This window comes from Chlorocebus sabaeus, chromosome 15 (assembly GCF_047675955.1).
Source record: "Chlorocebus sabaeus isolate Y175 chromosome 15, mChlSab1.0.hap1, whole genome shotgun sequence".
In the NCBI taxonomy this organism is placed as follows: Eukaryota; Metazoa; Chordata; class Mammalia; order Primates; family Cercopithecidae; genus Chlorocebus; species Chlorocebus sabaeus.
The window spans coordinates 78,869,858-78,882,865 of record NC_132918.1 but is presented as its reverse complement, the minus strand read 5'-3'; the positions used below and the strand labels follow the sequence as shown (position 1 = coordinate 78,882,865).

General features: G+C 37.7%; 1 protein-coding gene across 47 annotated transcripts in view; it reads left to right on the top strand.

Annotated features, from left to right (window-relative positions):
- Positions 1-13,008, top strand: part of CLASP2 (cytoplasmic linker associated protein 2) — a 215,689-nt gene that overhangs the window by 97,766 nt on the left and 104,915 nt on the right. For all 47 annotated transcript variants that reach the window (XM_038002994.2, XM_038002988.2, XM_038002990.2 and 44 more), the window contains 5 exons: positions 2,390-2,449; positions 3,525-3,602; positions 4,232-4,399; positions 6,801-6,856; positions 7,887-8,060. In XM_038002994.2, the coding sequence (XP_037858922.1) occupies positions 2,390-2,449; positions 3,525-3,602; positions 4,232-4,399; positions 6,801-6,856; positions 7,887-8,060 (536 nt within the window). The remainder of the gene's footprint in view (positions 1-2,389; positions 2,450-3,524; positions 3,603-4,231; positions 4,400-6,800; positions 6,857-7,886; positions 8,061-13,008) is intronic.

Genomic DNA, 13,008 nt, shown 5'->3' with positions numbered 1-13,008 from the left:
TGTGTGTGTGTGTGTGTTGTAACACAAGTGACTTCATTTTGATTCTGACAACTTTCACACCACTATTGCCAACAATAAAGTTAGGAAAAACAGATTTGTACATTTGATGTTTAAGAAGATCGTAAAGAACTCTACCTTTTTTAATTAGATAACTATATTTAATTAAATACTGTGTTAGGAAGAAGCTGAATAAGACATTGTTATTTTAAGTGGGTCAAACTTTTGACAACAGTTCAGTCATCTGTCTTATGTCAGGGGTCAGCAAACAACAGCTTGCAGGTAAAATGTGGCCAACAGTCTGGTTTTGTACAGCCTACATGCTAAGGGTGTTTTTTACATTGTTAAAGGGTGATTTAAAAGGTAGGGGATGGGAGGTAAAGAATATGAGACAGAGACTGTATGTGGTCCACAAAGCTTAAAATATTTACTGTCCAGCCCTTTACAGGACAGTTTAACTGACCCCTGTCTTACATTGAGGAAAATGGTAATTGGAGAAATAAGAATGTGACAGAAGACAAAATCAGAAGATATGTCATAGAATTGCCTTAAAAATGGTGAGCAATCCATTAACTATAGGGAGAGTGAGTGGAGTACAACCTAAGCAGAAATGTAAAGCTATGCCATATGCTGCAGAGCCATCAGATAGGCCCCTGAGGCCAGAACATATGATAAATGAAGGTTTCAGTGGGAAAAGAACCTGGTTGAGGGCTGGGGAGTAGGTTGAGATCATAGTGTGGAGGGCTTTGAATGTTATGAAGAGGAATTTTGACATTATTTCATAGATAGTAGGAATCTTTGACAGTTGTAGATTTTTGGTGAGGAGGTGATGTCCAAGGCTAATTTTTATTCCAGCTATGAAAGTGATTGAAAAGAAACTGAAAAGCATTGTTTAATTAGGTAGGAGTTGTTATAATTCATGGAAGAGAAAGGCAGAGTCTGAACTAGAACTGTGTGGAACTGTGTTGATAATCGAAGGAGGTTTTTTTAATTAACAAATTCAAAACATATTTCATGTGTAGAAATGAGACTTGATAATTTTGAATACAGATGAGGAGAGTGGTGTCAAGTGCTTCAGACTGTGAGCTCTGGAGTCAGAATGCCAGGGTTTAAGTCCTAGCTCTATCACTTTGAGCAAGTTAATTTAACCTCCCCGTTTCTCATTGCGTAATCTGTAGTATATGAGCTAAAAGAGTAGATTTGAAAGGGTACGAATTAATTCGTTGTTTTCTGTGTAGTGTTTGAGTTGACATTCAGTGCCTATGTGGAGACATCCATAAACTAGTTGGAACTTTGACAGCTGAAGTGACATACCAATGCTGGAGATACAGGACTAGATGTGATAATTATATCTCGTAGGCAGAACTAAGAGTACAGATTATGTTGCCTCAATAAAAAGACTGTAAAAAGATAAGTGGGCAAATATTGGTACCAACCAGGTGAGCATCTGTTTAAGGGAAAGTGGAAGAAAAAGTGTTAATAAAGGAAGAAATACAGGTCAAAGCTGTGTCATCAAGTGCCAAGGAAGGAGAGGAGCTCAAGTATGAGACTGTTGAAGAAACTGAGAAATAGAGGACTTAGGAGAAAATGTACACAAACTTTATGTAAAGTCATATACATACATATGTAAGGAAACAGTGTAAAAATGAAAGATCCAGATTGTTGTGGCTTTCTTGATCACTATTGTATATCTTCACTGTCAAGTGCATAGATGTTTAATAAATATTTTTAAATTAATAAATGAAACTTGTTACATTTTATTTATTTATTTTTGAGACAGATTCTCACTCTGTTGCCCAGGCTGGAGTACAGTGGTGGGATCTCCACCTCCCAGGTTCAAGCGATTCTCTTGCCTCCACCTATCAAGTAGCTGGGAGTACAGGAGTACACCACCATACCCAGCTAATTTTTGTATTTTTAATAGAGACAAGGCTTCACCATGTTGGCCAGGCTGGTCTCGAACTCCTGACCTCTAGTGAACCACCCACCTCAGCCTTCCAAAGTGCTGAGATTATAGACATGAACCACCACACCCAGCCTTAAGTTTTATATTTGACAAACATTTTAAGTTAAAATTATGGGGAACTCTTAAAGTCTTTTTGAACTGTTTAGCATAGCAGTAATTGGATGCTGAGTAAGTTAGGTATTCACAGCTACTTGGGAGGCCGAGACGAGAATCACCTGAACCTTGGAGGCAGAGGTTGCAGTGAGCTGAGATTGCGCCATTGCACTCCAGCCTGGGCAACAAGAGTGAAACTCCGTCTCAAAAAAAAAGAGATCTAAAATCATGTCTTATGCTTTAATTTAGGGGACAAAGTGTAGTAGTATAAAAGAAATTATTAATGTATTTCTCAGTACAACATTTAGTTATCATTTAACTTTTATTTTTCAGACGTTCATTTGAATTTTTAGATTTATTGTTGCAAGAGTGGCAGACTCATTCATTGGAAAGGTATGCATTCCCTCTTCCTTCCTCCCACTTTCCTCCCCATTGTCACCAGTTCGTTAGAAGTTGATGGTATTGGTTTTACATTATTTCTCATTTTGCTTCGAAGGTTATTTGTACTGGTTTTCCTTTAAAGCTGTGGTGGTGTTGTGCCCCTCTTACTCATTACAACTATGAATAGTATGATTTTCTTCTTTGCGAGATGAGTAAGGGTTTCTCAAATAGAATGGGTTATATAAGATACTCCAAGTTGAGTTGGGCAAAAGTTTAAAAATGTATCTCTAGTCATATGATATAAGTTTCCTAAAGTGTAATCAATCATGTAATGAATGATTTAAGATGGAAGGAACCTCCTTTCAGAGGAAAGAGATTTTTAAGAAGAGGTGTTTGTTGGGAAGTTTCTCCACACCAGCTGTTAGATGTCATTGATCAGGTATATACTGGGCAATGTCTAGTGTAACTCTGAAATGAAGGAGAGGAAAATGTGGGCAGCTGATTGGTTGCTGGCTATTTGCATGGCTATATTTCTCATTAGCTTCAAGTTTGAAGCTTGGAAGATACTGTATTTACCTTGAGTATATGGCTGATTTTTCATTTTCATGAAAATTCTTGAATTCTTAAGGCTCATTTTTTAAAAATAGAATTTGTTCAAGTTTTCTTTGCATTCTTCTGTGGCAGCTACTATACAAATTTGGTCAGATCACAACTGATCACACTTAGCAAATCATTTCTACAGTGGTAGATTAGTGAGGAACCACACAGAAGATTTTTTTTTCTCTAATTTATTAAAAATTAAAAATTTAGGTACTATATATTTATATACTATCTGAATTCCATATAAAAATAATTACTTTTAGATTTATAGTAATTGGATTGTCAGAAGGAAACCATACATTAATAAAACATATGGGACAGATAATTAGAAAATCTTTTGGTCTTAGATTTATTATTGTGTACTAATTAATTTTTATTTGCCTCGCCTACCCATTTGTAATTAATATGTGACATATAAGCAGTAAGTACCATTTGTGGTGAAACATACAGCTTTATCATAACTCTAAAAATGTATTTTATTTTATAGACATGCAGCCGTCTTGGTTGAAACTATTAAAAAGGGAATTCATGATGCTGATGCTGAGGCCAGAGTGGAGGCAAGAAAGTAAGTCAGTATAGTATATTTTTGTGACAGTTTAATCTTTTTTTAAAAAAACAAAAACAAAATGTATTGGGAGAATGAAAATATCAGAAGTGTCCAAGTATTTTACTTGACTAGCCTTCCAGTAAAATTAAGAATGTTTTTTCTCCACTACATCTGTGCTAGACATCTAACAGCCTCCTACGTATTGCCACTGACGTATAATCATCAGTATTCTTTTTTTGTCATAACCTATTCACTTTCATCATGAATAAAAAGAACTGTCATTCATCGTTTGTATTGTATACCTGATATTGTTTGAGGTACTTGTTATATATTATTTTCTAATCCTTAGAATGATCCTCCAAAGATAGTGTTATCTCCATAGACGGCAACTGAAATTTGGACACTTAGGAGTTTACCCAAGGCCACACAAACCATAAGTGGCACAGCAGGTTTTGAACTGAGATCTGCTTTTCTCAACAGCCTTCAGTCTTTCCACTGGAACTTGTTCAATTTAGAAAGTGTTCACCTGATACATAGCAGATAATGCTGAAAACCAGTAGGCTTACCTTCATCCTTCTTGAATGTACATGTTACTGTTAATGTCTAATTATGTAAAGCTGTTCATCTGCTTTTCTTTTTTTTAACAGGACATATATGGGTCTTAGAAACCACTTTCCTGGTGAAGCTGAAACATTATATAATTCCCTTGAGCCGTCTTATCAGAAGAGTCTTCAAACTTATTTAAAGAGTTCTGGCAGTGTAGCATCTCTTCCACAATCAGACAGGTCCTCATCCAGCTCACAGGAAAGTCTCAAGTAAGGTCATATAAATGATGATTACTAGTCTCTTCCTCTCCTCAACTCCCTAAAGTTTCATAAGTTGGATACTTGAATATCTGTTTGCTTTCACCTAAAGCCTTGAAAGAATGATAACTCTAATATACTTATTTATTTTGGTCTGCTGTTTCAAGAGTTGGATAGCTTGCCAGCATAATTCCTTCTCTTTGGATAAAGAGTTCTATGATTCATATTTTGCTTCAATATGTTTATGTCTGTAAAAGTCTGGGAAGCACTACATTTTTTTTAATACCACAAAAATAGTACTTATAATAAAGAACCCCTTTAATGGAGGAATTGTAATGGAGATTCAGAAGTTATCTTGAGAATTCTACAACACTATGTGACTGGTAAAAAAAAAAAAAAAAAAAAACTCTACTACTTTCCTTCCTTACCTCTGACACAGCTTAAAAATTCAGGAAATCCCTCAAGGGACAACATTATCTAGTATCTGACTTAGTTCTCTGTAACTCCGTTCTCATCTTGATGTTGACTACCTCAAATCCTTACTGCGTTAGCAACCATAACCCTGTTTTCTGTCTCTCTGGCCCTGTGAGATTGCTGAAATTACTGATGCCGTCTCTACTTCCTAGCACTGGCCCTGTCCATCTTCGTGACCTCTTGCCCTGTGCCATGTATCTGCAGATTTCCCCCAGGGAAGAGCAGCTCAGAGAATGTCAGCCTAATTAGGCCAGACATGGTAGCTCATGCCTGTAATCCCAGCACTTTGGGAGGCCAAGGCGAGCGGATCACCTGAGGTCAGGGGTTCGAGACTAGCCTGGCCAACATGAGGAAACCCCATCTCTACTAAAAATTAGCCAGACATGGTGGCGGGTGCCTATAATCCCAGCTACTCAGGAGGCTGAGGCAGGAGAATCGCTTGAACCTGGGAGGCGGAGGTTGCAGTGAGCTGAGATCTTGCCACTACACTCCAGCCTAGGCAACAGAGCAAGACTGTGTCTCCAGAAATCCTCTCTGTAATTTTTTTCTTTTGGGGATCTTGACCCCCACAAAGATTGCTGGTTGCCTTGGCAACTCTGATGAAGAACTGGGACCAGGGTGAGGCAAGGGGATACCTAGGGTACAGAATTTAAGCAGGCACTCACTGGGTCATTCACATACTGTACTGAAGTTCAGTTTCTTGTAGGTTTTCAGAATAAAAGCAGATACAATCTGATTTCAAAAATAATTGTTTTAGGAATAATGACCTATCTAAACTTTTATTTAAATTTCTGTTTAAACTTCTGTTTAAATTTGTGATAAGTTCCTCATCTGAAATGAGCTGGCTTTGTTGCTTTTGTTCTCTTTTTATTAACTATGCTCAAACTTTAAAGTATACACGAATCACCTGAAGATCTTGTTAAAATCTAGAATCTGATTCAATAATTTTGGGGTGGGGCCTGAGATTTTTCATTTTTTGCAAGCTCCTAGGTGATGCTAAATGCTGTTTGTTCATGGACCATATTTTGAGTACAAAGGATCTAAAGGAAGATATTTTATATTGCTCTAATATAACATTTTTAAACATAAACAACTTTAGATTCTGTGAACCTTAAAGTGATCTGTCTCAATCTAAGAGAACAACAATTTTAGGAGACACTTATAAAAATAATATAATGTTAGCTTAAACATTACACGGACATTACAACGTTACAACTTAGGTGAGAGAGGCTTTGGTTATGCTGAGTTGCCTATGTGCTAGTGATAACACTACCCCTTTCTTCTTCTAAGTAAAATATCTCAGGATACAAGTGAATAATAATAGTACTGTTATCGAGTTCTCTTTGGTGGTCACCATGATGTGTGTTGAGGAGCAGAGTGAACAAAGGCAACCTGATCTCTATCTCTGTAGAGCTTACAGTCTTTATTCACTGCCAGTATTTTATTTTTGCTTCATAGCTAATTGAGACACCATTGATATATGATGATTGGGAGGAACTGTTCTAATGCGATTTGTAAAAGGAGAGTTAAAATTAGAAGTACCAGCTAGGCATGGTGGTTCACACATATAATTCCAGCACTTTGGGAGGCTGAGGTAGGAGGATCACACTTGAGCCCAGGAGTTTGAGACCAGCCTGGGAAACATAGGGAAACCCGATCTCTGTTAAAAATTTAAAAATTAGCCATGCTTGGTGGCATGCACCTGCAGTCCCAGTAAACTTGAGAGGTTGAGGTGGGATGATCACTTGAGTTGGGGAGGTCAAGACTGCAGTGAGCCATGATTGTGGCCTGGGTGACACAGCAAGGCTTTGTCTCAGAAAAATAAAAATAAAAAAGAAATACTTCTCAACTTTCCACACAATTCAGTAGTATTTTATTGGTTTTTATCAGAGGAATGTTAAATTGTCTTCTTACTAAAAGCATTTTTTATACCTTGCAGTCGCCCTTTTTCTTCCAAATGGTCTACAGCAAATCCATCAACTGTGGCTGGAAGAGGTAATTTTCTCTTTAAGTAAGAGTTATAACCTATTTTATCTTTAAAACAGTAGCCTTCAGACTCTTTTGATGTGCTCCATAGTGAGAAGATCATTTTACATGGTAACCCGGTACCACACATAATGAACTTTACCTGTATATGTATACATGTATACATACATAATATAACCCAAAGTTGCAGGAAGCCATACTTTCTCTTACTTGTGATGCACTCTGCTTTCAGTTGTTTCATTTCTTCATAATGGCTTCTCATGATGCACTCAGTTGATTTTACAGCTTATTAATGGGTCATAACTCACAGTTTATAAAACTCCTAACCAGACTGGCCAACATGGGGAAACCCCATCTCTACTAAAAACACAAAAATTAGCCGGGCATAGTGGCACATGCCCATAATCCCAGCTACTCAGGAGACTGAGGCAGGAGAATCGCTTGAACCCAGAAGGTGGAGGTTGCAGTGAGTGGAGATCGCACCACTGCACTCCAGCCTGGGTGACAGAGCGAGACTCCATCTCAAAAAATAAATAAATAAATAAAAATAAAAAACTGAAAATCTAAAGACCAGAAATTGAATGACTTAATTTGCATTTCCACAGAGTGGCAGAACCTCCATTAATTTTTTGATATCTCTACTCCTGGACTAGTTTTTCTTGTATTTTTCTTATAGTAAAAAATGATACCGCTGCCTTCTATTTATCTTGAACAGTGCTTCCTTTGCATAAATCAGTCCTAAACATAATCTCTTCATCTACAAGACAGTCCTGTGAATTTTATAGTCAGAATGTTATCATTTTTCCCATTTTAAAGGAGAGGAATAAGGCAGAGAAATACTGAGAAAATTGCTGAAGACTTAGTTGTGATTGAAACTGAAGCATTCTAACTTTAAAATACTTAATAGTACTGTCCATTTGGCCACTGCCTTTTTGTTGACCATTTGTCTTCAGATTAACTCATGGCAGTCAGGTTTATATAATTTTCATGTTTTCAGTGATGTAAATGATACAGGTTACCTTTGCTTTGTCTTTCATAGTATCAGCAGGCAGCAGCAAAGCTAGTTCCCTTCCAGGAAGTCTGCAGCGTTCACGAAGTGACATTGATGTGAATGCTGCTGCTGGTGCCAAAGCACATCATGCTGCTGGACAGTCTGTGCGAAACGGGCGCTTAGGTGCAGGTGCCCTGAATCCAGGTTCCTATGCATCACTAGGTAAGACAACTGATTGTGGAAAATTGTACCATGTTCTCTCCCATGATCTCTGTGAAGACAAGTTCGTATACCTTAATCATTTCTATTCATTCTTGTTATTTAAGGATAGTCCATATGTTTAAATATAATTCTGTATTGGGGACATGCTTCTGAGGAATCTGAGCTGCCTTGTTTCTCCTTTTCCCTTGTCCTCATCATCATCTTGATCAAAGCAACAATTCTTGAGTCCATGATTGCCTGTAGAGTTTTCATAACTGTACTTCTACCACATCTAGCCACTAGTTTCTAAGGGGGTTTAGGAAAGGGAATTGGTCTTGTATCTAGCTTTCTTGTTTTCTTTCTCCTACTTCTCTTCTCTTATCAAGAATGTGAAGCTTTTTGGAGATCTGGGAGAATGGCAAAGCTCTACTCTGTCTAACCAAACCCTAAACATATATTCCAAAACTCTATACAGTTTGTTTTTTTCATGTTTTTATGTCCATCAAATTAAAAAGTTGAGGTTGGTTATCCGTATTGCATATCTCTTCATGCTTCATTTTTTTTTTTTTTTGGGTAGTACTGGTGGAACACTAAGCAAGCAAATCACCTGAACACAATACAGGTTGAGCATACTTAATCTAAAAAATCTGAAATCTGAAATGCTCCAAAATCTGAAACTTTTTGAGCACCAACATGGCACTCAAAGGTATTTCGAACCAACGCGGGTGGATCACCTGAGATCAGGAGTTCGTGACCAGCCTGGACAACGTGGCGAAACCCTATCTCTACTAAAAATGCAAAAATTAGCTGGGCATGGTGGCTCATGCCTGTAATCCCAGCTACTTAGGAGGCTGAGGCAGGAGAATCGCTTGAACCCAGGAGGTGGAGGTTGCAGTGAGCCAAAATCGTGCCATGCACCTCCAGCCTGGGTGACAGAGTGAGACTCTTTCAAAAAAAAAAAGGTATTTCGGATTTTGGATTTTTGAATTAACGATGCTTAGGGATGCTCAGTTAAGTATGAATGCACATATTTCAAAATCTGAAATCCTAAAATGTTTTTGGCCCCAAACATTTTAAATAGGGAGTACTCTTATAGATTAAGGTTTCTTATAGGTTAAGAAATGCAGAGAATTTAGGTATGAATATAGTACATGATAAAGTTGGCACAGCTGCATTCAGAACCGTGAAGAGGAGTAGATTATTCAGTAAATTGTGTTTAGACACATGGTTTACAGTCTGGTATAAAATTAAGTTAGAACCATGTTACACATCATATAGAATTATATTCTAGATGATAAAAACATTAAAAACATAAAGCAACTTGATGAAAACATAATAGGTGAGTATTCCTCAAATCTCAGGTTGACACAGGAATTCCTATACATAAAAGCAAATAAGCCATGAAGGACAAAAATCTCTTGAATTTAAATCTAAAGTATGAAAATATGAAATCTTAAGCAAAAACTAAAAGAGAAAAATATTTTGCCACATACTAGTAAAAAAGTTGAGAAGTTTTTCAAGTCCATTAAAAACAGATGAACTCTATATATCAAGAAAAGCATGTATCAGAATTGCCAACAAATACCAGAATAAATGTTGAACCTTAGCTGTAATCAAACAAATGCAAATGGATAGACCTATAACTATAACAAGAAAGTTAAGGGTAGTGCCTACTGTTTTCAAGAGTGTGGTAAAAAGGGCCTCATCAGGCAACGCTGATGTGAATTAGTGATGGGACACTTTTTCTGAGTTCCAATTTGGAATTCCGTGAAGCATTTTTAAATCAGAATTTTTGCCCCAGTAATTCAATGTTTACATAATAACGTTTTTAAAAAGAATGTTCGTGTTTTTAATAACATTATTAGCATCAACCTTAATGTGTAACAGAGGGGATAGTTGAGTTATATTGTATCCTTATATATGCTGTGCAGCCATTAAAAAGTCGTGTTTTCAACAAAGATTGAATTATGCAGGCTACCAAATAGTATGTAGTAATTTCATCATTTTGTGTAAAATTATACATAGAAGGACTGACGTGATGTATTACAAAGTTGTTAACGGGGTTGATTACTGCTTTTAATTTTCAGAAAACTTTTTGTTTCAAAGCATTACATTGCCAAGAATGCAAGGTTATTTCAGTATGTGAAGACCAGTCAGCATATGTACCATATTAATAGAAGAAAGGACAAAAACCTCATGATCATCTCAGTACCAGCAGAAAAAGCATTTAACAAAATTAAAGACCCTTTCATAATAAACATAACAAACTAAGAACAGAAGTCATTTTTCTCAACCTAATAAAGAGCATCTTTGGAAAATCCACAGCTAACATCCTACTTGATGATTAAAAAACTGGATATTTCTCCCTAAGATCAGTAACAAGACAAGAATGTGCACTCTTGGCTCTAACATTACGTTGGAGTAATGTTAAATTGGAGGTGCTAGCCAGGGCAGTTAAGCAAGAAAAGAAATAGAAGGTATCCAAACTGGAAAGGAAGAACAAACTATCTCTCTTTGCAGAAAACACAATCTTGTGTTTAGAAAATCCTAAGGAATCCACTATATATATGTGTGTGTGTGTGCACGTATATATATATGAGCAAAACACATTACATTGAATATTATTTTTATAAGAAGAAAAATACTGTATTTAAAGTGTTTTAATGTGCACTAGAAAGCCAATTTGGAACACTATTTTTTTTGCAAGAACCTATTGTTGTTCTTTAAGGTTTGAATTTCATGTTTCATTGTAAAAAGGAGAAATGCCACTACTTTTTTCTTTTCTTCATCTGACCCAGGTTCCCACTCAGGGACAATCAGATACCTGCCTGTGGCTTTTTCAGGGGTTGGATAAAGGATGTTCTCCTTCTTTTCCCTGCTTCCCTTTCTCCCTTTACCCCACCCTACCCACTGTGTCTCATGTACCCTTCTTACACACATAAGACTGATATAAACTCTGTTTTCTTCTACTTTGAGCCTCACTTATTATGGCTATGCATATATGGATTAGAGGGAGTGTTCTATTAGTTTTCAACACACACTTACTTGAGCACTTAGTTTTTGCTAGGTACCAGGGATCCAGAGGTATATGCTTCTATACTGAATCTCTCAGTCTATTGGTAGGTTGCTGAAGGAGGAGCAGCTAAAAGTTTGTTGCGTTTTATGCATTTTGAGTTTGAGGTCCCTGTGAGACTTCAAACTGGAAGTTTTCAGTGGACCCTTGGTATGCAGTAGTATATAGAACTTGGCAGAGAGGCCGGCACAGTGACTCAACACCTGTAAACCAGCACTTTAGGAGGTAGAGGCAGGTGGATTGCTTGAGCTCAGGAATTCGAAACCAACCTGGGCAACGTGGCAAAACCACACCTCTACCAAAGCAAAACATTAACCAGGTGTGGTAGCACGTGCCTGTGGGCCCATCTACTAGGAAAGCTGAGGTGAGAGGATTGCTGGAGCCTGGGAAGTCGAGGCTGCAGCGAGCCGTGATCACACCAGTGCACTCCAGCCTGGGTAACAGAGTGAGACCTTTCCACATTCTCCAAAAAAAAAAAGAAAAGAAAACACAACAACAACAACTTAGCAGAGATCTGTGCTGATGATTAGATTAGATTTGGAAGTCATTAGATCATTTTTACTTACTGTAATCAATATTAAACTCAGAGCATTCCTTCTTAAAGCAGTTGCTACTGGTTTTTGTTATCTCTAAAGTACTGAAGTTTTTGGCAGCAGGGGTATCATAAGTGTTTTGAAGTTCACCCTTTAACTTCAGCCTGAAGGGGAAACTTGGTGGTAGGAAACAGGAATTTAAGTTAAGGTAACCTTGATGTATGAGTGCATATTTATGGATATTTATTCTAGCAATTGAGTTTGTGGAATTGCTTGAGAGGAAAAGAAAATGTAATTTCAATGAGATCATATGGACAGAAGTCAGATTTTAGTTGGTTGATTGAGAAGTTGGAAAGAGAATCTGTACAAGTTATTATTTTGCCTGATGGTCAAGAAAAGGGGTGAAAGAATGGTAAGAATTATCTGTGGTTGAAAGAACTTATCGTCTTACAAGATTGGAGAAGTGAATTATGTTTGTATCCTAAGGTGGCAAGTCAGTAGAGATGGAAAAGTTAGAAGTGTGAGGATGAAGGGAGATAATTAATAGCTAAGTTGCTGTGGAAGGTATGAGGAATGGGATATGGAGCATAGTCTGGGAGTTAGTCTTGAATGTGGAAGGGTCAGCCATTTCACTGATGTAGAAGGGAAGGAAGTGGAAGAGGTAGTAGATATCAGATATGATATTTTAGAAAGTTGCGCATTAAGAAGAGTATGATTGGGGAGGTGGTTGTGACTTTCTGCCTAAAGATTCAGTCAGGATCATGTGCTAACAGGTGACTTGAAGTTTAGAATAGCCATTTGCGGGGAGTAGACACAAGAGGTGGGGCACTTGTGGCTGACATTTATTAGAGCAAAAGGATTTATTAGAGCAAAGAAAAAGACCTGTTAGATAGTCTGAAGGAGTCTAGACACAGGCTTTCAAAGTTTGTCTCCCAGAGGTAGGGTTGAGGGGCTACTCCTTCCTCAAGCAATGAAATAGAGCAATGCAGGCAGGGCACAGTGGCTCACACGTGTAATCCTAGCACTTTGGGAGGCCTAGGCGGGCAGATCACTTGAGGTCAGGAGTTTGAGATCAGCCTGGCCAACATGGTGAAACCTCGTCTCTACTAAAAATATGAAAATTAGCCAGGCGTGGTGGCGGGTGCCTCTAGTCCCAGCTACTCGGGAGGCTGAGGCACAAGAATCACTTGAACCTGGGAGGTGGAGGCTGCAGTTCGAGTTGAGATTACGCCATGGCACTCCAGCCTGGGTGACAGAGCGAGACTCTATTAAAAAAGAAAAGAAAAGAAAAGAAATACAGCAATGCAACATGTTCACAGTGTTTCTGCCTAAGGAAGCTCACTTAAGACTCATGCTGGGGGGC